Consider the following 27889-nt stretch of genomic DNA (forward strand, 5'->3'; position numbering starts at 1 on the left):
CCAGTTATCACAATAAGATTGTTTTCACGCTTGATGGTAACAACTGCCATCAAGCGTGGCAACAATCTTATTAGGGTTAGGCTGCAATTACTTTTTCACAAAGAGCCAGGTTGGTTTGACTATCTTTTTTCCCCTTTAATAAATTAAATCACCCTTTGAAAACAGATTTATTGTTATTGTTGTCTAATATTAAAATTTGTTTGATGATCTGAAACATTAAAGTGTGACAAAAATGCAAAAACTGAAAATAAACTGTAAGGGCCCGAATACGTTTTCACAGCACTGTACATGCAGCAGGTTTGTAATTCCATATACTCAGTTTACATGAATGGGTTGTTGTGTAAAGAATGACAGCAGCATCTTAGACATTATTAAAACTCTGCTTCACCCGTGCAACGGATGTCAAGTCTGTTCTCAATTAGCGGTGCATTATTACAACACATGCTTTGCAGCCATGCTGAGGTGCAAAATCAGTAAAGATGACTCACTGGGATATTTATTTCTGACAAAACAGCTTAATCCGACAATTCTCCACACAGGCGCCAGTCATAAAAGGACTGAGGTTAGAACCCTTTGTGTAAATGCCCAAGTCAGTCCTTGAAGGGCACTATTAGTGTCTCCAAGACCTGTTAATGTGAGGGCCTGACGGCCTGCCTGATAAAAGCCTTCAAAGCTAAATGGACCTAAAGGGAATTTCTCAGTGAAGTGTGAAGCAAAGTGGTGCAGGTTGAGCTGCTTCGCATTTTCGGTTAAGATGGGGCGTAATTGACGCAGATGCCATTTAGGAGTAATTTTGTTCAACAGAACCACTGAAAAGCATTCAAACTGATTTTTCCAATGCATTATTTGACTTTACAATACTGACCTTTAATGGAATTAAAAAAAGAACAAAACACATATTCATGTTAAACTAAGAAATATAATTTATTGCATAAAAATTATATTTAGTTACAAGTAAGAAGGCTAAACAGGTATTTACAATTGGTACTTCACAGAGACAAAATAATGTCACTGAACCCATTTAGAGTTTCTGTAAAAATGTCTGAATATTTGAACCAAGGCAGAGTTTATCTCCTTTAAGTGAGCCAACCAATCAGGTTCAGCTTCAAAGTAACCACCGATAATGGCCGACCATCCAGTAGACACTGAGAAATTTGCAGACAAAAACACTGTATAGTCCTCAGCAAGGAATTTTTGCAACAAGAATGATAAAAAGAAACATCCTGCAGTGCTCACTGAACTGGTTGCAGTCTGCTGTTTCTTCATGTCAAAGACCTGCAGGGCATGGCCTACCCATGTAAGCCACGGCTTGTCCTGAGCCCGTTGCACCACTCTGTTTTTTATTTTTCATCATTTATGACATCCTTGGTGAGGTGAGTGATCCAACTTTTCCAGGCCAGATGGAGAATTCTTGCGCAAGATTTGCATTTTCCAAAAAAAGAAACTAAACCACTGTTGGACCACTTTTGGATACAAAAATCAGAAACCCTGTGAATGTGCTCATCTGTAAAAATAGAAATACTCTTGGAGGAAACAAAAGAAGTTGGAAATGCTTCACTTTTCTTTTGTACTTGCATAGCACTTACAGAGAAATGACAGCTCCACAAAATGTACACATTTCTTTTCGTATGTGAACACCAATCTGCCCCCCAAACCCATTTACTCACGCACACTTACTTCATTCACACAACACAGTTGCATGACTCACGGCTGAAGAGGAGGGACACTGGCGCTGTTTTGGTTTCTGTCGTTTTAAAACTATAAACACTTGCATTACCTTTCTTGGAAACACAAAACAAATAGGAAAAACTAAATCTGTGGAGGATAAAATTTAATTTTCTCATCTAATAATAACTGATAGATCAATAATGATAAAATAAATAGCTTGAGGAGCCTAACCACAGAGCAGGCAGCTCAGGAAAAAGATCGTCAATAAGCCATCAATGTGAGATAAAGGAGGATAGAATGACTTACAAGACATAATTAAGCTTGTGTTGCGGTAAATTAACATATATGGTCCCTTGGTGCCAAATTGATTTCAGGTAAGGCTAATTTATTCTATAATAGTCTCTTTTCAGACACAGCAGAGCACTGGGACCTTCATATTATGTCTTGCAAAAGTATTCATCCACCTTCAACTTTCCCAATTGTTGTCGTTTACGAACCACAAACCTCAATGTATTTTATATGGAATTTTGTCTGATAGATATTACTGTGAAGTAGAACAAAAGTGATGCATGGTTTTCAAAGGTTTTTACAAAAGAAAAATCTGAAAAGTGTGGCAGGTCTACAGCTCTGAGGGTATGTCTCGACCAGTTTTGCACGTCTAGAGGCTGGAATATTTGTCCGTTCTTTTTTGCAAGACAGCTAAAGCCCAGTCAGATTAAATAAAGAGTATTTGTGAACATCTCTTTTCAAATCTTCGGATTTGAGTCTGGACTTTGACTGGGCCATTCTAACACATAAATAAGTTTTGACTTAAGTCATTCCATTGTAGCTCCGGGGTTATGTTTAGGGTTGTCCAGAGGACCTTCTTTTACATGTTTGCTGAGTGCTGTAAATGACTTGTGGCACACCTTAAATGCGATTTCTCAAGGGTTTCTTTCAAAAATGCCTCTCCCATGAAGACCAGATTTCTAGAGTGAGCAGTGGATCTGTGCACCTCCTCCAGAGTTACCATGGGCATGTTGGCTGCCTCTCCTAATAATGCTCTCCTTGCCCGGTCTACCAGCTTAGTAAGCCAGCCATATTTTGGCAGGTTAGCAGGTGTGCCATACTGTGACCATTTTTAAAAGGGTGGTTTGAACATTGAGGGCAGATTGCAGATTGAGGGCAATCAGAGTAAAGATGGTAGAGCTCATATGCACAGCACACTTTTTACAGATTTGTATTTGTGGAAAATAATGTATTAATTTCCTATCGCTTCACAAATATAAACTACATTTTGTTCAAGCGGTGTGAATACCTTTGCAAGGCAATGGAAATTGTACATTTTGAATAGATGCACAAAATTAAAAATACGACAATTTTTCTCTTAACAACAGCCATAATCTGTGCACTTTCCTTTAGGATGAAAGCAAAATAATAATCAAAAGCAGCTCAGTGACCAAAAGAAGCACAAATGGTAAAATAGGTCCTATATGATGACTCTGTCAATAACAATGAAAAAACTATGTAATCCACAAATATGGATAATAAATTAAAGAGCGTTCCCCAAAGGAAACTTTTAAGGGATGATGCAGTTTTTTCTCAGCAGATAGGGAGCGCAGCAGAGCAACTGAAGAACACCAGGAGGCATGAAAGAGAAACACCCCTGTGAGTCGGAGCGATATGCCAAGAGTTTGAGGCATTTGTTGGTATACTAAAAAGAGTCAGTGTAGTTATCTGCTAATCCTGAAACAAATTTAGCAAATTTATCTCCCACCTTTAAGAAGAGGCAGACATTTTTTTTCCCCTTTTCAGCCAGAAGCGATATGACTGAAACCTTCAGGATCTGATCCTTATACGTCCCTAAGATGAGCATTTCTTGCCTGCATGTTTCCGATCCGATTGGCAACCACTTTGTCCATGTGTGTATTTTGGAGTGTGTGTCTGTGTGTTGGCCTGTACGGCTGCAGGCAGGTTGGTGCAGCCTGTCATTCACGGCCCACTCTGAATGAAAATGAAGAAAACAAAAGCCTGTGCCATGAGATGTGATGATGTTAAATCATTAAATCAGACTTCTGTGCTGCCAGTGAAATAACTCCAGGTTCTCCATTATGTGTGTGTTGACTAAGTTGATTTTTGTTTAATAAATATGTTAGAATAATGTAATTTCCAGCACTTAATAACATTGCAACATTTTTCCAACCAGAATGGTTTTCCATCTTGCAGATCCAATATTGCTTTGGAGGACTGAAGCTGAATCAGGTTGGCAGTTTGACGGCATACATGGGAACAGGTTATGGTTGATATGTAGCTACAATGGCTTGTCAGGAGTCAGCAAAAGAGTGGGTAGTACAACCAAAACGCTCTGCTGATGAAAGATCTATCAGCGTGTGCATATTCATAGGCAAAAATTCTCGTTTTCATCACTGCGGTAGAAAAAAATACCCCAAAACAAAAGTCCTAAAATGTCTTGCTTGGTCGTCTGTTTCTTGGTAAGTCAACAATCCCCATCTGTTGTCATGACAACCAGCACTTCACTTTTACCCATCTCCTCCAGAGCTGTCGCCAGAGACACCAGGTCTGCGTCACCTTGGTGACACGCTTCCCATAAGTCCAGCAGAACACCTGTAGGGCTGGGCTTTGTGGCGAAGTAGTTCAAATACCTGAGTGAGACAGAGGAGAGGACATGTTGTGAGAAGACATGTGAACTTTGTTTTTGATTGTGACAAAAACAATCACCTAAATAAAAATTGGAATTCCTAAGTGTTTTCCTTTTAAAAATTCAAGAAATGTCTTCTTTATTTTTTCTTACTTGTTTAGAAATCTAAGTACAGCTATATATTTATATATTTTAGATAATTAGGAAATCCAAAGGTTACAGGTGCATCTTTAAGATTATGGGTTGCAGCAAATGAAAACCTAAAATTCTGTTTCTCGGAAACGTTGAATGTTACATAAGAACAATAAAAAGGATTTTTAACACAGAAATGTTATATTATGGTCTACACAATTATAGGGAAGACATTTGCCCAGCTTAGAGTCACTGACAAACTCCATAAGGAGGGTACATCACTAAAAGGTCATCGCTAAACACACTGGCTGTTGAGTGTTGTTTCCCAGCATCAAAAAGTTGAGTGGAAGGAAAAAAAGTAGTTCTCTTTAGAGTACCCTTTAGGCTATTTTTTCAAAACTTGGTAGGACTGCGTTATCTTATTTCATTAAATAATCTTTATAGTACGTTGAAGCAGAATGACTTTAAAGACTCATGTAATGCAACAGCTCATTGGCTATTCCCAAACAGGACTTTGTGCGTTTAATTGAACTATCTTGACTGTGGCTTGTTCTTTTTAATGTATTTTGATGGTATTATGAAAATCTTAGCTTGTACATCTAATCTGTAATTATGTGCCTTTAAGGCCAAATCTTCCTCATAAAAAAGACAATAATCTCAAGACCTCCTGGTTAAATGAAGTCTGATAGTAAAAGGTGCACAAGCAACACGGATAAAACAGAAATGTTTCCAAATTCCATACTTTTCTATTTTCTTCCTTTCAAACTGCTGGTAAAACGTAATCTTGGCAGACAGTCTCCATCACACTCAAACCACGTTACCCATACACCAACATGTGAGATGGATCTGACCTGTCAAAGCCCAGACTGTGAGCCAGAAGTCTCCAGTCACACCCTCGAGCACTGGGAGCATCCAAGCTGGCACAGATCTTCTGGCGGATGGAGTTGGGCAGGCGAAAGGCATACGGTCCCACCTGAGAGGAAGGCAGACAGGTGCTTCCCGATGGGAGAGGCGAGTGAGGTGGGAGAGTCTAGTTTGACAGAGAGGTTTAGAGGCAGCGAGTTTAACCAGGAATTGAAGACGCCAGTGTCAGTGCAGCTGAGAAATTCTGTAATAAATGTTACCTCCTGGATGTCCGTGCGCAGCTGGAATATCTGTCCCTCCCCTTCCACCTGCCGGACACAGATCTTACAGGCGAGCTGCGACACAGCGAGGCTGGCTCGCTCCAGGCTGAAGGCGCAGTGTAAAGGTCTCTGGCTGCCACTCCAGATGTGGTAGAAAGGAATCTCCTGTCACACAAAGACACGTGTTTAAAACCTTTTCTCTGCAGCACTGAATCATCTACAGGAACATCTGGTTTCCATTCAAAGAGTTTTTGTTTCCTAGAACTGTCCACTTGCGATTTATTTAAAGACCACTATCAGGTTTCCTGTTTGTTTATTCTGAACAGGTTCCGACTGTAATCTTATTTCTGCAGCTAAAAGTATTCAATGGAGAGGTACAATGTTTACAGCAGCAGTGAACAAAGCTCCACAGAATAAACTTTCTGATTACAAAAACACTTTTTGTTCACAAAATTTCCAATCTGTGTATTTTGCTTATGTGGTGTTTATGATTATTAACATTTTTAACAATTTTTATAGCTTTTACTCATCTTTTTATCTCAAAGAACTAATTTCTTCTGCACAGGAAGAATCAGCTTGGACTTACTCTCACAGATTCGTTGCGAAATCAAACAAAAAACTTAATTGATCTCATGAAGAAATGATCCAAAATAAATGCAGAATGTTGTAATGAAGCACCTGGTACTTGGCCAGAAGTTTGCTCCTCCAGTGATTGTGAGGAATGTCGTGGATGGACAGGCGAAGGTTGTGGTAGCTGTCTTTGAAAAGCAGCAACTTGGGATCTTCTAGTAAAACTCCACCCAGACTCCTCTCCAGATCCAGCACCTCCTGCACACAGACAGGAAGGAGACATGCTCAGGAAAAAGCTGGCTTTATCACTTCAATGCCTCAGACTTTGAAGCTTCCGCTAAATGCGTAGCACAGTTTGTAGAGTGTAGGAACAAATAGTGTAAAAGCTGAGTGAACTTTAATCACAGTCATGTGGCCTGTGAGCATTTAATACAAAACTGACTATATTTAAATATTTACCTGCTCAGAGTTCAGTTTGTTGTTCTCTTTACTGTTAGTATGAGGATGGTATTATTGTTCTACTCTACTGCTCTGTTGTTTCTTGAGGGATTTGTGGGTTTAATATTAATGTGCTGAAATTAAATTTGGAAACATAGCTGGGGAAAGACTGACAGAGACCGTCTGCTACAATCGCCACGAGCCACTATGGAAATAAGGTATATTAGCTTTTATTATTATTCAGAGGCATGCCTCAATATTTCACCCCTTCATGACATTTATCTGATTGCTTGAGATTTTTAAAGGTAATTGTATGTAACATATTTTACATGTGTCTACCCTTAATGATCAGAAGGAGCTTCTCTCCCAATTATTATTGTAGGTAATTTTGTGTCCTCACTTAGTTTTCTTTCTTTTCATTGAAAGTATACTGGCTTCAGTGATTCTATGTTTAGCTGTCTCTTTCCTGCATGGATCCATCGACAGAGCAAATGATTCTATGAAAGTTCTGCACGGTTTTTGCTTTTCTTTCCCATAAAACAAACGCTGGCAACTCCAGTGCTCCAGGAACTGTGTCGTGCATGTTTTAGATGCTCTCAGCTTGAACACACCTTAGATGACTGCATCGTTGGCAGGCTCATGCAGAATTTGGCGAATTTGGCAACAAAAGAATCTGTTGGGGGAGGTGAACACTTTTTTTGTAGGAATATACTGGTGGAAGGTAATGTGAACAGAAAATGAAAATGTTGGAGAGGAGACGAGCAGCACCTTGAGCGCGTGTGGGGTGTCGTGGATGCTGTAAATGCGGAGGCTGTAGTCCAGAGACAGGCAGGGCGCTCGGGGTGCGAACAGAGCCAGCTGCAGGCGCTTACAGGCAGGCCGTGGAGGGCAGGACTGGCCCACGAGGCCGTACGTTCCCAGCTGCTCCATGAGGACATGACAGCATTCCTCCTCCAGCTGCAGGTAGCAAGGAGACGACAAAGTCTCCTCCCCTACTGTCAGCACCTCCTAGAAACAATGAGGAAAATTTAGTTTAATTATAAATTAAAAGAGATCCTTTAATTATCTAAAAACAGTATAAGGATTTCTAACCTCCCATGCACCCTGGTGCGTTTGCGTTTTGAGTGTGAGCGTCCAGTCGGGCGTAGGCGTGTCCAGCTGAGCGCAGTGGGGAAGCGTCAGGACCACAGGTCGGTTCAGCAGCATACCTGATGGACCACAGCTCACGACAGGGCTTAGTACAGTCTGACTCCCCTCAGAGGGTAACCTGCAAACACCCAACACATACATGTTTGCAACAAACTTCCACATTTATTAAGAGCTAATTGCCTCAACAGCTTGGAATTTTCTCAAATTTCTGACTTCAGGATAAGAAACTCCAAAAAGACTTTTGTCACAGCAGCAGGCCTTGTATCTGAGAAGTTACCGATTGAGGTGAGAAAAAGGTCTTTTCTCTCCCGCAGCTGCAAAGGGAGTGTGGGGAGAAAGGGAATGGAGATGAAGGACACTCACGTTGTTTTGTCCCACTTGTTAATAATGAGGTACATCTCATAGAACTTCCCCTGAGGGATTGTGCCAGGCGGGACCAGCAGGCTCACACCTAGGGGAGAAGACGTGCTGACTTGTTTAATCTGTAATCAACATAGCCTGACATTGGCTGTGGCTGTAGACCGATTCAGCTTTCTTATAAGGTGTTTTACCTGTGTTGGAGATAGTAAGCCGTCCGCCCAGATGTCCCAGCGTGGCGCTGGTGCTCAGCCCTGGCTCTCTGGACAGAGTGTGGCTGTGAAACTCTCGCTCTCTGCCCATGGTGCCCACCGATTTCAGGCTGAGGATCTCTCCATCGCCCAAACCCATGTCAGCTGGGAGCTCCAGGGAGGACAGAGTCGAGGAGTTGTACACCTTGATTTTGAGACTGGGGAGCGCATCTAGCAAGGGGGAGGTGGTCATTGGGATTTTGTGCGGGTTGTCGTTGATGCCCTGCGGCAGGGAGAAGAGCGGGCTACGGAAGGCTCCTGCTGTGGCAGTGAGGTCTGGAGGTGCTGAGGGATGCAGAGGGTTATCTGAAAACAGAGGGGTGAAAATGGGCTCTTAGGAATGGAAATGACACAGGCGGGGCTGAGAGAGCTCAAAGAGGTATGAATAAAATGGATTAATGTTGCTAATTAATATTTGATAGCCAGAGCAAGAGAAAAGACACCCTGATAAATGCTTAAACTGTGGAAAATGTAATGCATTAAGTAAGGAATCAAGATTTGACTGAGAGGAAGTAATGGTACATGGGAATTAATTCATGGTGGGATTATATTTAGTAATGTGATAGTGAAAGATAAGAAGTGCCTCTTTGAGCAAGAAAAATAAAGAATGTAACATCCATAATGTTCAAAATCCAAAAGTTTAATAAGTGCCTTTCAAAAGTATTCATACTCCTTAATAGTTTGTCCCATTACAACAACAAACTTCAATGTATTTTAATGGGATTTTATTTAATTTACCATTACAGGATAGTGCAAGTTCAAGGAACTGAATATAAAAATGCAACACCAGGTCTCGTTTGATATTTCTGTTAAAGTCTCAAATCTAGCTTGACTACGGTGTTTGTCAGGATTTAATGTTTTTTTTTTTGATGTTGCAAAGATATTTTAATCAAGTTATTAGTGTTTGAATTAGTTCCACACTGCATGGTTTTCAAAAATATATTACTGAAAAAAATCTGTTGCCTGGCAGCTTGAAGGTCCTGGCTTTGATTCCTGTCCTGGGGACTTTCTACACGGAGTTTGCATGTTCTCCTTGGGCACACATGGGTTCTCTCCGGGTGCTCATGCTTCCTCCCACAGTCCAAAAGACATTACTGTTAGGTTAACTGCTCTCTCTAAAGTGCCCTCAGGTGTGAACGTGTGTGGGTGTGTGTGTGCATGGTTGTTTGTCCTGTTTTTCTCTACGTTGCCCTGTGATGGACTGATGACCTGTCCATACTAAGCAATTGTGTACTACTTTGTGTTGACCTATAAACAATAAAACACATTGAAAATATGGTTCTATGTGACAAAAAAAGTTTGAATGAAGAGATTTTCATGCCTCTGCATGTATGTATTGGTTGTGAACTCACCCTGTCTGGGAGGCTTGTAGTTGCCGGGGTGGAACGCTGCAGTAAGAGCGGATGAAGAATCGGCAATGTCTCCGTGGAGATGGCGGCATCGGCGGCGATACGCCAGCACACCCACGCCCAGAGCCATGACCACAGTCAGCAGCAAGGCCACCACCAAGCCAGTGTACACCGCTACACCCATACCAGGAGACAACGCTGCAGGGAAAAGGCAGGCAGTAAAAGGTGAGACATCAACAACCGAGATATCATCTTGTTGGTACAAAAAACTGGTTACTCAAGTTACTGCTGAAACTACAGATTAATTCTAAAGAAATTGTTAGCCAAGCTAAACTAAACTAAACTAAACTAAACTAAACTAAACTAAACTAAACTAAACTAAACTAAACTAAACTAAACTAAACTAAACTAAACTAAACTAAACTGTTTTCTTTAAAGACTACCACTGTATGTAGCAGATTTTTTATTTGTACAATAAGTTTGTTTGACTTTAAGTGTACAGCATCTTAATGAGAGAAATCTCTGCAATTTAGTTTTAGAAATCTATAAAATTGTTAAAAATAATCATCATTTACATGTAAATGATAATTATTTTAAAAGGCTTTGTTTGGCCTCTGTTTCAGTTTACACTCTCTCTCTTCTGCAGAGATTTCATTATTTTTCCTCTGAATTAACATGCATAAATAAAATATTGGATTTATCTGTAAGCGTTTTACATGTCTTTACGAGGGGAGCCATTCAGTGTGGAGGGCACTGTAACAGTTGCTGAATTGCTCCCTTTTGTCACTAGCAGACAGCAAAGATCTCTACTCATCGCTATCACAATCTGCCTCCAAACATTTTACAATACAACAGATTGCAGATGATATCAACACTCGTCAGTGCAAGCCGGTGGCAGAATCGTTAGAGTGAAACCCACATGAGCTGAAATGCTCTCCGCACCAGAATCCTTGATTTGACTTCAGCCGACCAAACTGTTACTTTGCGTCATTCAAAACCTCCCTCTGTCCACATTTCCTGTCTGTCTTTGCCTCTTGATGTGCAATTTGGTAAAAATGCCCCAAAGAGATTTTTAAAATATCCTCTATGGATCAAAATTGCAGTTCCACAGTCCATTTTAAAATGTTTTATATTTTTTTGTTGTTACCTTTGTGACATCCATGCAGACAATCTCTAGCAAACAAAAAGTTTTCAGGCCTTAGAAAATACTGAATAATTGATCCAGATCTTTTTTAACAAACGTAATAGTACGTTATTAAGCTCTATTGTGACAGAGCAGCACAAAGCTGAGCTTAATTGTAAACTGCAAGAAAAAGGATACATAGTTTTAAGCAAATTAAAATCCGATAGGTTTGTTGTGGATTTGTATTCATGGACCAGTCTACCAACTTTAACCAATTGCGTTCAGATGTCACCCGATTGGATTCCTGTTGTGTGTAATTTAATCTTAGTACAAATCCAGCTCATCTGTAAAAGCCTCACAGGTCTGTTAGAGAGCATTTCAGAACAAGGAACACAGCAGGTAGGTCAGAAATAAAGTTGTGGAGACATTTAAAGCAGAGTTATAAAACAAAATAATCCCAGGCTTTAAACATCTCAGGGACCACTGTTCAATTCACCATCTGACAATGCATGGTGCAACTGCAAACCTACAAAGACATGGACATCCAATTAAAAAGATAGACCATCCGAGTTGATGGAAAGATGAAACTCAATACATGGTAACATTGGTAGAAAATCTGTTAGAAGCTCCAAAAGACCCAAGACTTGGTTTGAAGATCACCTTCTAGCATGACAAGAGCCCTAAACATGCAGCCAGAGCTACAATAGAGTGGATTAGATCAAAGCATTCATGTGTAAAAACTGGCAGTCAAAGTCCAGGCCTAGCTCCAATTGAGAATCTGTAGCAAGACCTGAAAGTTGATGATCACAGAGACTCTCTATCCAATCTGACTGAGCTTGAGCTGTTTTAGATTGAAAAATGGGTAAAACGTTTAGTATCTACATGTACAAAGCTGATATATCCCAAAAGCCTAGCAGCTATAATCGAAGTGATAGATGGTTCTGCAGGGGGACTGAATATAAATGCATGCCACAGTTTTCAGATTTCAAGTTGTATAAGAAATTAATAAAAAAAACATGTATCGTTGTCTTTACTTCACAGTTTTGTGTCACTTTTTGTTGGTTTATAAGATAAAATCTGAATAAAATATGTAGAAGTTTGTGGTTGTAAATTAACAAGAAATATGAACACTTTTGCAAAGAACCATGGACACAGGCTACAAATTCTGATGCATTTCTTCACAGCAGGCTATCAGAATGCTCAACGTTGAATTTAAAGCAAAGGGTTAATAGAGATCATCTAGTTTATTAACAGCTCCTTCTACCAAGCAGAGACATATCTCATCCCAAAAATAATCACAAATAGCAGTTGGCTGCGGGGTTATTTGGCCCGAATTTCACCTGCACCCTGTTGAGCTTCCTCAGTCTCCCCTGCTGGGTGATTGGTTTTGACTGGTCAGCGGGCTGTACACCGCATGCTTAGCCCAGACTCCCCAACGTTGGCAGAACCAGACGCACGTAAGTTAGTCATACCACAGCAGAGAGGAGTCAAGAAGACAAGGAGCAAAGTTGGCGGGAGAAAAAAAAACAAAAAAACACAAAGGAGTAGACAGGCTGGATGAGAAGCAATTTGGCAAAAAGGACAGGAAGGAGGAAGATAAGGTTGTGATTTGTTGAGAGGGATTGTAAGTGTGTTGAATAGGGGAGAAGAGATAAGCATAGCCAAAGACTCTTCAGCGGGAGGAGAAGGAAGCCGGAGGCAAGCGAGCTGGCAGAAGGGAGCCCCTGTGCTCACGTGGCACGACTCAACTGAATCCGACAGCCGTCCGCCCTTATTACAAGAAATGGAACTATAGCGAATTAGGTGCATTACTGCAGCTACTCTCCCCTTAGTCCACATCACATTAAGCCAGAGGAATTACCATCAGTTCAAATGGAAACCAAATGGAAACCAAGTCAAGATGAACAAAGAAATCTAATATTTTTGTTGCCAGAAAATGCTGTGATTCAGAACTTAGTGTTTGGGTAAAGGTGCAATGGCCCACCTTTTAACAGAGTTCTGTCATGCTTTACTTCAACATCTTTACTTACTTAAACCCCTAGAGTTATTAAGTTATTTTTCAGTAATTAAAAAATATATATAAATACAAGGGTACATGAATGCATGGATGGACAGATGGATGGAGGGATGGATGGATAGATCGGTTGGCGGATGGAAATGGATGGATTTTTGGGTAAAAACAGCTGGATGGACGAATGGATGGACAAACCTTTTTTCATACTGTATTTCCCTTTCCCATACCCATCCACATCTGGAAAATGCTTATATAAAACCTGTCTAAACGCTTTCAGACATAATGAAGAATAAAGAACTCTACTGTTGGACAAGAAGATGACACTCGTCTTCACTGAACACCATCTGGGCTGACACAAAACGCAGAAGACACTGAAGGTCACGTGCTGACATAGATTTTAAGATGTCCAACTTTTATGAACACTCAGATAATCACACAAACAAGACGAAGACAAACAGGGCGGAAAGCAAAGTCATGGGAAGGTGAACTTACGATGGCTCGCATGTTCTACTGAGACCTTTCTATCTGTTTGAACAAGAGAAAAAAAAAGAGCAGAACATAAGGAAAAGGAAACCAAGACATAAAAAATTGATGGAATAGTTATGCAAATGAAAGATAAAATATTTCAATGATAAATCCTTAACAATACAAAACTAGAAATGAAGAAAATGTACTTTATGAGCAACAAATCAATAATCAATGATGATTTAAAAATGAACAAGGACACTTGTGCTACAAATAAAAGACAGTATAGATCTAAGCAAACCACTGTCTACCACCTGCAGGGTATATTATAACCTTCATCCCACAAAAAAAAACATAATACCTAACCCAATGGGAGCAGTTACTTCCAACGTGAATCATAACTGAGCAGTTGGAAGAATATCAAACCCATCTTTCAGGATCGTGCCACATAGCAGATCTCAAATCAAATAACTTTTTCTCCGTAGCATCATCAAAGCACCAAATGGTTTCCAGGAGTTCGTCTTTTGTCCAATAGCAATTAGAACCTAGCAGGAATGTAATGAACACGATGGGTGAAGATGTCTCAGAGTATTGTACATTTATGACGAGAGGGAGCTGTGGAACTGAGCTCCAGTGATTTGATCGTGTGAATTTCATCACTAGAAGCTTGTGACCGCAGAATGATAATTTAAACATGCAGGGGAAATAAAGATGTCACCTGCAGTCTGCCATGATACCCGTTTACAGACCTGGAGAACAGTGGTTTCTGTGTTCCCTTTAAGTAAAAAACACTATACAGACCTTCTTCCTGATGTCCTCCTGAGAATGTGGACAAACCAATGTGTTTATCAAATCTGTAAGCCGTGAAGAGGTCTCTTTATGTCAGATCTTGCATGCTTGTCTGACAGATTTGAAGCACAGAGCTTCTCTTAGTGTGCATATGATCTCACAAAATGAATAATGCTCACAATTTTAGGAAGTTTCCCTATTGGTTTGGATTTATTGTTTTGGCACTTGCAAACATTTTTTTATAAGTTTGTCAGTGAATTGAATGCATCTCTCTGTCTTTTAGGTTGTACAAATGTGAGATTTGAATGTCCTGTCAGTTGGATTCTTCCCAACTCATCACGGGCAGCACACTGGGTGTCAAAGTGAGTCTGACTCACTCTCATATGCTCTCCTCCGCGCTAATTTTCTGCCTTGGCCGTGTCATGCTCACTTCCCACTCGATCCGCTCTCTTAGCCCTCACTTGCACCGGCTTTCCTTTTCTATCCCCCCTTTTATGAGCTTTTTAGATCTGGAGCGGTTGCCTTCTCTCTTTGCAAAGCTAAAATTTTACTCATGAATCATCTGTCTGTCTTGATTTCATCTCTCGACACATTCGCGCTTTAGTGGCCTAACACCCCTGGAATACTGCTTTTTACAAAAAGAAAGCTTTGAAATGCACTGAGCCTTACAAAACGCGGAACTAAGAGCAAAGAAATTACTGCAGGCAAGATTTTTATAGTTATCATATGAACGGAAATGGACACCTATGGCTTTGACTAAAATAGTTCTTCAAGTACAGCAGATAAAAAAGGTACTGAAAACACCACACATTTTATAGGTATAATTATATATTTCTAAAGGTGCAAATGACATTCTGACCAGATGTCAGTAACAACCCATACAGTCCACACAAGCAAAGAAATCATATATGTCCATTAAACTACGTAATGCCTAATAAAAATCGAATGACACAAGGAAAAAGCACTGAATTCATGAGGAAAGGGAGGTGTATAAAAGCATGGAAGGTCATGACACCAACGGAAATCTGTCAGGAATTATCCTGCCACTTATTGCAATTTAATATCAGCTGTTATAGTCCTAACTCATGGCCTATGAAAAGGTTTCTCATTACCAAGGTTTTACACAAGGAACATCTTATTATGGGAAAAAAACTACGAGTTCCCTCAATACATTCACAACCTTATTGTTGCACAACATACTGATGGCACTGGTGACAGAGGAAGTTCGAAAGTACTGAAGGTTCCAGTGAGAAATGTGGGGGGTTATAATCTGTAAGTGGAAAGACCATCATTACACCATAAACCAGCTATAACTATGTGCTCCCTGCTAGATTTCAGACAGAGGAGTAAAAAGACTGTAGTGCTTCAGAAATACCTGAAATTAGCAGGTGCAATTGTTTCAAAGAAAACAATGAGTTATGCACTAAACCACCATGGCCTGCTAACAACGCAAGGCTTCACTGCTGAAAAAAAAAGGCATGATGGAGCTTGCTTGACAGCATTTAGACAAGGCTGTGATATACTGGGAGAAGACAGTCTGGTCAGATGAGGCCAAAATATCCGAATACGATAATAAACACAATTTTTGGATGTCAAAAGGCACCTCCAATCACCACACCAACAGTGAAATGTGGAGGTGAGAACTTCAGCCTATGGCACTGGCAGACTTCACATACTGTAACTGTAAGAAGGATGAATAGACAAATGTTCTGAGACATTCTTGATATACAATGTCATCTACCAGTATTATAAAGATGAAACCAAGAATGGACGTTTCACCAAAACATCGATCCGTAACACAAACCAAGGAAACGCTCAGGTGGTTTCAAAAAAATAAAATAAAGCTGATAAAATGGCCCAGCCAATCACTTGACCCGAATCCTGGAGAGGTTTATGGAATGTGTTAAAGCTCAGACTTCATAGAAGGGGCCCAGGGAACCTTCAGGATTTGAAGACGGTTTTTGTGGAAGAATGAGCCAAGATCACACCTGAGGAATGAAGGCAACTAGTTCCGCTAAACAGGAGGTGACATGAAGCTGTCATCAACAACAAAGGCTTCTGTACAATATTAATTAAGTATTAAATACATTTTAGTAAGCATGTTCCATGCTTTTACAATGTGTCCTTCTGTTTTGTTTCCCATAACTTCATTTTTGAGCATCTATGGTTTGCTTTCTTTACACGTGTGGACTAGATGGGTTGTTACTGAGATATAACTGGGTATAATTTTATGTCAATTGCACCTTCAGAAATATACAATGTGAGCAGACATGGCTGCTCACATTGTGCCAGGTTCTGCTGGAGGGTTCTTCCTGTTAAAAGGAAGTTTTCCTTTCCTTTTGCCACATACACGCACAATATGAGGGAATGCTGCCATGAGGCAGTCAATTGTCCACTGCTGGCATGTGCTTGTTCAGGAGATGGAGGGATTGCTGCAAAGTCAGCAACTGGATGTAATTGGCTGTGTTTCCTCATATAGAAAACATTTTATAAATTTGAATGATAAACGTATTCAGTCAAGATCAGTTCATCAATAGGATTATATTGGAATATACAGGTCCTTCTCAAAATATTAGCATATTGTGATAAAGTTCATTATTTTCTATAATGTAATGATGAAAATTCAACATTCATATATTTTAGATTCATTGCACACTAACTGAAATATTTCATGTCTTTTATTGTCTTAATACGGATGATTGTGGCATACAGCTCATGAAAACCCAAAATTCCTATCTCACAAAATTAGCATATTTCATCCGACCAATAAAATAAAAGTGTTTTTAATACAAAAAACGTCAACCTTCAAATAATCATGTACAGTTATGCACTCAATACTTGGTCGGGAATCCTTTTGCAGAAATGACTGCTTCAATGCGGCGTGGCATGGAGGCAATCAGCCTGTGGCACTGCTGAGGTCTTATGGAGGCCCAGGATGCTTCGATAGCGGCCTTTAGCTCATCCAGAGTGTTGGGTCTTGAGTCTCTCAACGTTCTCTTCACAATATCCCACAGATTCTCTATGTGGTTCAGGTCAGGAGAGTTGGCAGGCCAATTGAGCACAGTGATACCATGGTCAGTAAACCATTTACCAGTGGTTTTGGCACTAGGAGCAGGTGCCAGATCGTGCTGAAAATGAAATCTTCATCTCCATAAAGCTTTTCAGCAGATGGAAGCATGAAGTGCTCCAAAATCTCCTGATAGCTAGCTGCATTGACCCTGCCCTTGATAAAACACAGTGGACCAACACCAGCAGCTGACACGGCACCCCAGACCATCACTGACTGTGGGTACTTGACACTGGACTTCTGGCATTTTGGCATTTCCTTCTCCCCAGTCTTCCTCCAGACTCTGGCACCTTGATTTCCGAATGACATGCAGAATTTGCTTTCATCTGAAAAAAGTACTTTGGACCACTGAGCAACAGTCCAGTGCTGCTTCTCTGTAGCCCAGGTCTGGGGAATGCGGCACCTGTAGCCCATTTCCTGCACACGCCTGTGCACGGTGGCTCTGGATGTTTCTACTCCAGACTCAGTCCACTGCTTCCGCAGGTCCCCCAAGGTCTGGAATCGGCCCTTCTCCACAATCTTCCTCAGGGTCCGGTCACCTCTTCTCGTTGTGCAGCGTTTTCTGCCACACTTTTTCCTTCCCACAGACTTCCCACTGAGGTGCCTTGAGACAGCACTCTGGGAACAGCCTATTCATTCAGAAATTTCTTTCTGTGTCTTACCCTCTTGCTTGAGGGTGTCAATAGTGGCCTTCTGGACAGCAGTCAGGTCGGCAGTCTTACACATGATTGGGGTTTTGAGTGATGAACCAGGCTGGGAGTTTTAAAGGCCTCAGGAATCTTTTGCAGGTGTTTAGAGTTAACTCGTTGATTCAGATGATTAGGTTCATAGCTCGTTTAGAGACCCTTTTAATGATATGCTAATTTTGTGAGATAGGAATTTTGGGTTTTCATGAGCTGTATGCCAAAATCATCCGTATTAAGACAATAAAAGACCTGAAATATTTCAGTTAGTGTGCAATGAATCTAAAATATATGAATGTTACATTTTCATCATGACATTATGGAAAATAATGAACTTTATCACAATATGCTAATATTTTGAGAAGGACCTGTATGTAATTGACCTGTCTGTACGACTGGACTGAATTGAGTATATGTTTCTATATATTAACTTGATCTGTTTGTCTTGTAAAGTGCCTTGAGATGACATTTATTGTGAATCGGCTCTATATTAATAAACTGAATTGAACTGAATAGGAAATTACTGATGTGTTCAATATTTATTTAAGACAATGTATTCTGTATAATTATCTCAAGATAAGGTGAACTTGAGCTCTTTGTGTCGCAGCTTCAGTTTCTCATTATCTCGAGATAATGATATCAAGCTTTTTTTGACAGAATAACAGCATTGTTACAAGAACCTATTCTCTTAATCTTAGAAAAACAGTATCTCAAGCTTGTTTTGCTGTGATAACTATTGTCTGATTATTTTATATGGCAAACTTTGAATGCATGAAATAATGGGACCCAGAATAGTTAAAAGGAAGCTATATTTTTTTATTTCGGCTGTGAGAGAGAGACTTTAAGTAGATAACAGGAAGGTAAAACAGAATTTAGAAAAGTTACTGTTTTGTCTTTTTGAGCTTTCAAGCTAATAGAGCATGCTGGATTTTTTATGGTTTGAAAAATCCCGGCCATGCAAACCAAACCAAACGATAAGGTAAGAATCTAAAGAATAGTTTAAAATGTGAACTTCTGTCTTTATCTTAGCATATTAGTGGAACCCCATTTCACAGTGACTGCTCTCTCAGACAACAATTTAATGACGCTTGTGCTTCTGAGGCAGGACGGATAAAAACAATATGTGCCGTACTGTTCATATATCCCCTTGTTTTATAGTTCTAGATAAATCAGAGTTACCTAAAATCAGCTCTTGGTCTATCAAAGGTGTCAATAAACTTAGACCGAAAAATGGACAAAACATTCTAATCAATACCACAAACTTTCTGCTTTGATTTATGTTAATGCAAAAACCAAGAAACCTTGAAAAGAGAAATAATAATTTACTTCTTGCACAAAGCCCCTCAGTGCAGTTTTTGCTCTCCATCATGCTTCCGCTACAGTGCTTCCCTCCATTTATGGGCGGTGGGGCTTGGCACTCGCGACTGCGCCAGTGGGTGCACTCTGTCCCACAGGCGGACCACTTTGCCCACTCCGTCCAGCCTCCATCCACTGGAAGGAAAACAGAGATGTGAGTCATCTTACAGCCCAATATTTCCATTAGTCCAGGTAGAGGCGGATTGGACTTGATGTACTCCTGGCGTCTGATGTAATGGAAGGAAGTGTCTTTTTTATTTACAGTTTGGTGATTTCGAGTCTAAAAGTCTTTTTAGACTCCACATTTTTATTCACAAATTCTACTTTTCCTAACGTAATATTTTTTAATCCCTTTTTAGGTTTTCAGACTATTTTACACATGTACGTACAAACCCTTCATGTGATTTGGTTTCACTTCTTTAATGACGTTTGGGGATTAGTATTGTATTCTAAGCATAAAAAGCTCTAAAACTTTGCACAAAAATACTCAAAATCTTATGAATGTGCAAGTGTCAGCAGATTTTCAGAAGGCAACCTTAACCCAAAATGCAATACAAAATATCTATTGTATTTATTTATCTTTATAGAATTATTTTCCTCCTTGAACTGCCACCTTAACGTGGTGGAGGGGTTTGAGTGCTCGAATAATCCTAGAGGCTATGTTGTCTGGGGCTTAAATGCCCCTGGTAGGGTCTCCCATGGCAAACAGGCTCTAGGTGATGGGTCAGACAAAGAGCGGTTCGAGAATCCCTCATGACGACTACAGAATCGAGGCACGTGACGTTGCCCGGTACGGCGGAGCCGGGGTCCCACCCTGGAGCCAGGCCTGGGGTCGGGACTCGTCGGAGAGCGCCTGGTGGCCGGGTTGCTCGGCCAGGCCAAGCCCGAACGAGAGACGCGAGACCATCCCCCAGTGGGCCCACCACCTGCAGGGGGAACCGTGAGGGACCGGTGCAAAGAGGATTGGGCGGCAGACGAAGGTGGAGACCTCGACGGCCCGATCCCCGAATGCTTAGGCTGGCTCTAGGGATGTGGAATGTCACCTCGCTGGGGGGGAAGGAGCCTGAGCTTGTGCGAGAGGTTGAGAGATATCGACTAGAAATAGTCGGGCTCGCCTCCACGCATTGCGTGGGCTCTGGAACCCATCTCCTTGAGAGGGGTTGGACTCTCTTCTACTCCGGAGTGGCCCACGGGGAGAGGCTGCGGGCTGGTGTGGGTTTGCTTGTTGCCCCCCAGCTCAGGCGTCTCGTGTTGGGGTTTACCCCAGTGGATGAGAGGGTCGCATCCCTGCGCCTTCGGGTTGGGGAGAGGTCTCTGACTGTCATTTCGGCCTATGGGCCGAGTGGTAGTGCGGAGTACCCGGCCTTCTTGGCGTCCCTGTAGGGGGTGCTGGATAGTGCCCCTCCTGGGGACTCCATTATTCTGCTGGGGGACTTCAACGCCCACGTGGGAAACGACAGTGACACCTGGAGTGGCGTGATTGGGAGGAATGGCCTCCTGATCTGAATCCGAGTGGTGTTTTGTTATTGGACTTCTGTGCTAGTCACGGATTGTCCATAATGAACACCATGTTCAAACATAAGGGTGTCCATCAGTGCACTTGGCACCAGGTTACCCTAGGTAGGAGGTCAATGATCGACTTTGTTGTCGTATCATCAGACCTTCGGCCGCATGTTTTGGACACTCGGGTGAAGAGAGGGGCTGAGCTGTCCACTGATCCCCACTTGGTGGTGAGTTGGATCCGCTGGAGGAGGAGAAAGCCGGACAGACTTGGCAGGCCCAAGCGCATAGTGAGGGTCTGCTGGGAGCGTCTGACGGACCCCTTGGCCAGGGATGTATTCAACTCTCACCTCCGGGAGAGCTTTGACCAGATTCCGAGGGATGTTGGAGACATAGAGTCCGAATGGACCATGTTCTCCGCATCTATTGTCGATGCTGCTGCCTGTAGCTGCGGCCGGAAGGTCTGCGGTGCCTGTCGCGGCGGCAATCCCCGAACCCGGTGGTGGACACCGGCAGTAAGGGACGCTGTCAAGCTGAAGAAGGAGTCCTATCGGCTGTGGTTGGCTTGTGGGACTCCTGAGGTGGCTGACGGGTACCGTGAGGCCAAGCGTGCTGCAGCCCGGGCTGTGGCAGAGGCAAAAACTCAGACCTGGGAGGAGTTTGGTGAGGCCATGGAGAAGGACTACCGGTTGGCCCCGAAGCGATTCTGGCAAACCGTCCGGCGCCTCAGGAGGGGGAAGCAGTGCTTCGCCAACACTGTTTACAGTGTGGGTGGGGAGCTGCTGACCTCGACTGGGGACATTATCGGCCGGTGGAAGGAGTACTTTGAGGATCTCCTCAATCCTGCTATCACGCATTCCCTGGTGGAAACAGAGGCTGGGGACTCGGGGTTGGACTCTTTCATCACCCAAGCTGAAGTCACCGAGGTGGTTAAAAAGCTCTGTGGTGGCAAGGCTTCGGGGTTGGATGAGATCCACCCTGAGTACCTCAAGTCTTTGGATGTTGTGGGGCTGTCATGGTTGACACGCCTCTTCAACATTGCATGGCGGTCGGGGACAGTGGATTGGCAGACTGGGGTGGTGGTCCCCCTACATAAGAAGGGTGACCGCAGGCTGTGTTCCAACTACAGGGGGATCACACTCCTCAGCCTCCCTGGTAAGGCCTACGCCAGGGTATTGGAGAGGAGAGTCCGGCCGATAGTCGAACCCCGTCTTCAGGAGGAGCAGTGTGGTTTTCCTCCCGGCCGTGGGACACTGGACCAGCTCTATACCCTCTACAGGGTACTCGAGGGTTCATGGGAGTTTGCCCAAGCGGTCCACATGTGTTTTGTGGACCTGGAAAAAGCATTCAACTGTGTCCCTCGTGATGCCTTGTGGGGGGTGCTCCAGGAGTATGGAATTGGTGGCTCTTTACTAGGGGCCATCCGGTCTCTGTACAAGCGGGGCAGGAGTTTGGTTCGCATTGCCGGCACTAAGTCGGACCTGCTCCCGGTGCATGTTGGACTCCGGCAGGGCTGCCCTTTGTCACCGGTCCTGTTCATAACTTTTATGGACAGGATTCCTAGGCGCACCCAAGGGCCGGAGGGGGTCTGGTTTGGGGACCAGAGGATTTCGTCTCTTCTTTTTGCAGATGACGTGGTCCTGCTGGCCCCCTCTAGCCAAGACCTACAGCATGCACTGGGGTGGTTCGCAGCTGAGTGTGAAGCGGCTGGGATGAAGATCAGCTCCTCCAAGTCCGAGGCCATGGTTCTCGACTGGAAAAGGGTGGCTTGTCCTCTTCAGGTTGGAGGGGAGTTCCGGCCTCAAGTGGAGGAGTTTAAGTATCTCGGGGTCTTGTTCACGAGTGAGGGAAGAATGGAGCGGGAGATTGACAGATGGATCGGTGCGGCTGCCACAGTAATGGGGGCGCTGTGCCGGTCCTTTGTGGTGAAGAGAGAGCTGAGCCGAAAAGCGAAGCTCTCAATTTACCGGTCGGTCTACGTTCCTTCCTACCCTCACCTATGGCCATGAACTTTGGGTCATGGCCGAAAGAACGAGATCCCGGATACAAGCGGCTGAAATGAGCTTCCTCCGTAGGGTGGCCGGGCACTCCCTTAGAGATAGGGTGAGGAGCTCGGCCATCCGGGAGGAGCTCGGAGTAGAGCCACTGCTCCTCCACATCGAGAGGAGCCAGTTGAGGTGGCTCGGGCATCTATTCCGGATGCCTCCTGGACGCCTTCCTCGGGAGGTGTTCCAGGCACGTCCCACTGGGAGGAGGCCCAGGGTACGGCCCAGGTCACGCTGGAGGGACTATGTCTCTCGGCTGGCCTGGGAACGCCTTGGGCTCCCCCCGGAGGAGCTGTAGAAGGTGTTTGGGGAGAGGGACGTCTGGGCGTCTCTGCTGAGTCTGCTGCCACCGCGACCCGGTCCCGGATAAACGGAAGACGACGAGTACGAGAATTTTTTACCCTAATATCTTGATATAACAAAAACTTGTTTTGTGGTGATAAGTTTCATTATCTACTACAAGAAGACATCAAGATCTTGACCTCGTTTTGACATGTCAGCAAGTTCATTATCCAGTTTTATCGTGAAAACAATTTTCTTGTGTCATTATCTTAAACATATCAAGATCATCAGTATGTTTTTGTCATGGTGACAATTTTATTACATTATACAAACATGAGGCAATGAGATCTCAAGATAATTTTTTTTTCTGGTTAACAGTCTCATTGTATCAGTTATCCCATTAGGTTAATAACAACATTTTTACTCATTTTGTCACAATACATTTCATTATCTCATTATGTAGAGAAGCCCAATAACTTGTTTTCTCATTTTAACAGTTTTCTTATATTATCTCAAGACAATGTGAACTTAAGATTTTTAGTTACAGTCTCATTGTCTCATTATCATGACATAAGATCCTACACTCATTTAGTGATACCAGTTTTAGTATGTTATCATCTCAAGATTTCAATTCAATTTCAATTTTCAGCTTTATTTTGAACATGAAACTGTTGCTTAAATATTAAGATGTAGCACCTGAGTTGCAAAAACATTGATTAAATCTCAAACATCTTCCTCTTCTCTGTATTTGGTGAAGGCTATAAGTTAATACTGTAACTCTTTTTGAGCGGTTTCACATGTGAACATTTCTTCAGCTCCTCACAAACAAATCTGCAGTTTAACTCCACGCACAGCAGCACAAAAACCTTTTGTAATGGGGCACGCATGAACTTTACAGAAAACAGGTTTTGAATATTTTCAGGTAACTGGATTATCTTTTGCTTCCAACAAAATTTGAGCTGTTTGGAATTTCACTGAATCAGCAAATTTCCATATTTCAACCTGCAAAAATAGTGGATTAGTATGGCAACTATAATGCACATTTTAAATAATTTAACTTTTTTAAGAACAGAAAGTGAGCTTAAAATTGAATACAGAAAAGGATAACCTAACCTGTACCATATAGTGGCTCAGTCGCAGTTTTATCCATTTCTGGAAAAATCTAAATGCTGATTCCATGCTTTTAAAGAGTCTGCAGGAACCATGGCACTTTAAAGTTTTAATGGTGTCTTCTTTACCTGGGCAGAGTGTGGTGCAAGTTACTCTCTGCACCGGCGGACCCTCACAGAAGATTCCTCCGTTCAGAGGAGCCGGATTAGTGCAGCTGCGTGTTCGACGTTGCCAGCCACGGCCACACCGAGCGTTACACTCTGACCATTCAGTCCAAGAAGACCAGCCTCCGCTGACTGACACAAAGACACAGAAACAGAAAAACCTTTCAGTTTTCCTGCCTATTCCCCTCAGCGAGGCAGAAGCTATTACTCCAAAAGCAACATAAAAAGCCAGATTACAGTTAGCACATGCACTCACAAATACATTGATCTTTGGAGACATGTCTTGGGGTCTCATGATAAAATTGACTGTTACATTTGGGAGGAAAGGGGGAAGCTTGCAAGCTTAAGAACACCATCCCAACTGTAAAGTATGGAGGTGGAAGCATCATGTTTTGTGTGCGTTTTGCTGCAGGAGGAACTGGTGACCTTCACTAAGTAGAGAGCATCATGAGGAGAGAACATTACAAAAAAAACATTGAAGCAACATCTAAAGAAAAGCAAGGAAGTTAGAGCTTGTGCACAAATGGGTCTTCAGAATGGACAATGGCACTAGTTGTACCACAATTAGTTACAAAGTTGCTTAAGGACAAAAAAGTGAGGGTTTTGTGGTCGGAGATGAAACAACCCTGAATCATTGACAGCAGTTCTGTCACACAGTTTAAATGTGATTCTGCCAAATATTAAGCAACTGCATACAACATTTTAAATATGAAGTAAAAAAAATCTTATTCTCTGTTATTATTCTTTTTATGCAATGTATGTAAAAATCTGATTTTAACCCCAAATCCTCTTTGGTTCCACGTTTTACAGTTTTGGATAAATGATCAACCATGAGTGGGATGAGGCATGAGAAATGAATAAAACGAACACATTGTGTAGTATAAGTTACCGTAAACTATGAGAGTGGCTGTGCTGCTCCGCCGTCTGGCCACCACGTTTCTCGCCACACACGTGTAGTTTGCCGTGTCTGAGAGCCTGGCCTGTTTGATGATCAGGTCGTGATCGATGGTGATCAGGAAATTGGAATCCTGTGATGGATCAATGACATCCTCGTTCTTCAGCCAGTCCACCTTTAAAGAATGTATGAGAAGAAAATCACATATTGTTGAAATGAGGAGCAGCAAGAAAGGAATCGGGCAAAAGATAATTTATTGATAGCTAATAACACAGACAGATAATAAGGCCAAAAACCTAAAAGAATTTTTTTTCCTTTTATACTTCTAGCATAAAGTCCTGAGAATAAATTGTACAAATCAGCAGGTGTTTATGCAGGAACATGACTCAGCACGGCATGCACAGAGCCGCTCAGTAAACATGATAAACCTACAGGGTATTAAGGCTTCACACACGGCGATGATCAAACACTTCTGAAACTTTTATCATCCTGTCTGAGCGAAGAAAACCTGTTGGTTTATGTTGATTCTCAAATTCCAGCTTTAAGCCTCTCTGTAATCAAATAACTGTTTCCATATACAGGTGCATCTCGGTAAATTAGAATATTATTGAAATGCATTTTATTTCACTAATTCAATTCAAAAAGTGAAACTTAAATGTTTAACTGTGTAAATATTCACTAGATACGGGTATATTTAAATTTCCTGCTTACAGCTTACAGCCAAAAGTCAAATTCAGTTACTTAGAGAATTAGAATATTACACAAGACCAACAAAAAGTATTTTTAATGAAAAAATGTCAGCCTATTGAAAGATATGTCCGTTTACTGTATAGGAGATGCACTCTGCTATAGCAATATTTGGTTGGGGCTCCTTTTGCATGAATAGCTGCATCACTGCAGCATGGAATGGAGGTGATCAGCCTATCGCACTGTTTAAGTGTTGAGGAAGATTTTTTAGACTCCAGAAAACAGAGACGGACCAATACCAACAGATAACATGAAACCCCAAATCATCACTGATTGTGAAAACATCAGACTGGACTTCAAGCAACATGGATTCTGGGACCTTGATTTCCAAATACGATACAAACTTTACTTTCATCAGTCCAGTCCATTTTCTTCTTTGTCCAAGAAAAGCAAATGTGATGTAGCCAGTGTCCTGGATTTGTCCAAGTGTGGTGCCCCCTAAAGCACCGAGTCCTTTAGCAGGACCACATATCTGTAGTAAAAATCCCCTGTTTTGTTGCTCTTATGTAATATTCAAATTTTCTAAGAAATGTTTTTTGCGTTTCCATAATCGGTATGACACAACCGTATGAAAAAGCGTGAAATATAACATTCTGGGTGTGATAAAACTCTATAGTATATAGAATTTTGCTTTTTCAATTAACATACTGAAAAAAGTCATTTTTTGATAGAGGTGGGACCAAGTCATTGACCAAGTCACAAGTCTTTCCACCCAAGTTTCCAGTCAAGTCCCAAGGTGAGTACAAAATCAAGGCAAGCAAGTCTCCAGTTAAGTAAAAATCATAAACATTTAATTTCCAGTCTTAAACAAGTCATTGGAACAAATGTTTTTTGATCAAAGTAATGATAATTTTGAGATTTATGACTGATTTTAAAATGTGTCGTTTGTTTACCAGAACAACCAACAAAGGAAGTGAAATTCAAAAGTGTCTGAAAATCAGTGCTGATTTTTACTTTTTACAGGAAATATCAAGCAAAATAAAAAAAATATAAAATAAGTTTTGAAAATAATGAGAAAACTGATCCATAAAAAAACAGATTTCTATACAAAATAAAAATTATTTTCATGTTAGGTATTATTTCCAACTCCAGTGGAAACCTGTTTTTACAATATTATGTATATCGGTAACATGACATTATCAAAAAAACAAGTCAAATTATTTATACAGCTGTATAAAAATGAACTTTGTGGTGAAGTAGATTTTATAAGACATGATTATGGTCCTGCTGACTTTGTTTGTGGTTCAGACTCAAAACACAGAAACTTGCTGACTACACACAATAGTAAGAGGAAATCATTCAATCTGAGTAAGGGAATTACATCATACCATTCCCAGGATTTCTATTGCAACCATCTGAATTAAAAGTCTATAAAAAAAAGTTAGCCGCCTGCACTGCTAACCACTTGATTTAAAAGCCAATCAGTATTCCTTTACTGGTTTACCTTGGAGTTAGAACCTGTGACTTTCCATGATCCGTGATTAAATCAGCAAGCACAAAAACATAGTTGTTAAGCTGACATTAAGCATAAATTAGTTCCTTAATTAGCTTCAATTCTTCATTTTTTGTGTGAGTTTTTGTCAGAAGAACGTTTTATGTTTTTGCCTTTCTACTTTAGGTTTTAGCCCACGTTTCCTAATTTAATTTCCATTTTTTTCACCTTGTAGTCTGTGCAAGCAAATTATATTACAATTCTTCTCTTAAGTCGAAGTGAAGTCACAAGTTATTGGTGTAAAAGTCCGAGTCAAAAGTTTGAAGTATTTTATGATTTTATCAAGTCAAGACTAAAGCTGTTAAATCACATGATTCAGGTCCACATCTCTGTTTTGATGATTGAATTTATTGAGATGAAGATGCATTCTTTCACTCTCCAGGTGTTTTATATCACATACAAACTGCACTACATTTATTATATTGTTTTAGTCCAAGAAAACAAAAATAGTGTGGATTTTACTGAAGGAACAGCATGTACT

The 27889-nt window shown here is 41.5% G+C and overlaps 1 protein-coding gene across 2 annotated transcripts in view; it reads right to left on the reverse strand.

Moving 5' to 3' along the window:
- Positions 1-899: 899 nt before the first annotated feature.
- unc5b (unc-5 netrin receptor B) overlaps positions 900-27889 on the reverse strand; it is a 97650-nt gene continuing 70660 nt past the window's right edge. Inside the window, exons 5-17 of one of the 2 annotated variants that reach the window (XM_047351905.1) lie at positions 25164-25344; positions 24239-24406; positions 19144-19308; positions 13306-13338; positions 9680-9874; positions 8271-8633; positions 8083-8170; positions 7663-7837; positions 7339-7578; positions 6241-6390; positions 5563-5727; positions 5290-5468; positions 900-4310 (exon numbers count right to left, since the gene is read on the reverse strand). In XM_047351905.1, the coding sequence (XP_047207861.1) occupies positions 4145-4310; positions 5290-5468; positions 5563-5727; positions 6241-6390; positions 7339-7578; positions 7663-7837; positions 8083-8170; positions 8271-8633; positions 9680-9874; positions 13306-13338; positions 19144-19308; positions 24239-24406; positions 25164-25344 (2268 nt within the window). In that variant the 3' untranslated portion in view covers positions 900-4144. The remainder of the gene's footprint in view (positions 4311-5289; positions 5469-5562; positions 5728-6240; positions 6391-7338; positions 7579-7662; positions 7838-8082; positions 8171-8270; positions 8634-9679; positions 9875-13305; positions 13339-19143; positions 19309-24238; positions 24407-25163; positions 25345-27889) is intronic. The other variant, XM_047351906.1, reaches the window with a different exon arrangement.

The sequence above is a fragment of the Girardinichthys multiradiatus genome, chromosome 22 (genome assembly GCF_021462225.1).
Source record: "Girardinichthys multiradiatus isolate DD_20200921_A chromosome 22, DD_fGirMul_XY1, whole genome shotgun sequence".
Classification (NCBI taxonomy): Eukaryota; Metazoa; Chordata; class Actinopteri; order Cyprinodontiformes; family Goodeidae; genus Girardinichthys; species Girardinichthys multiradiatus.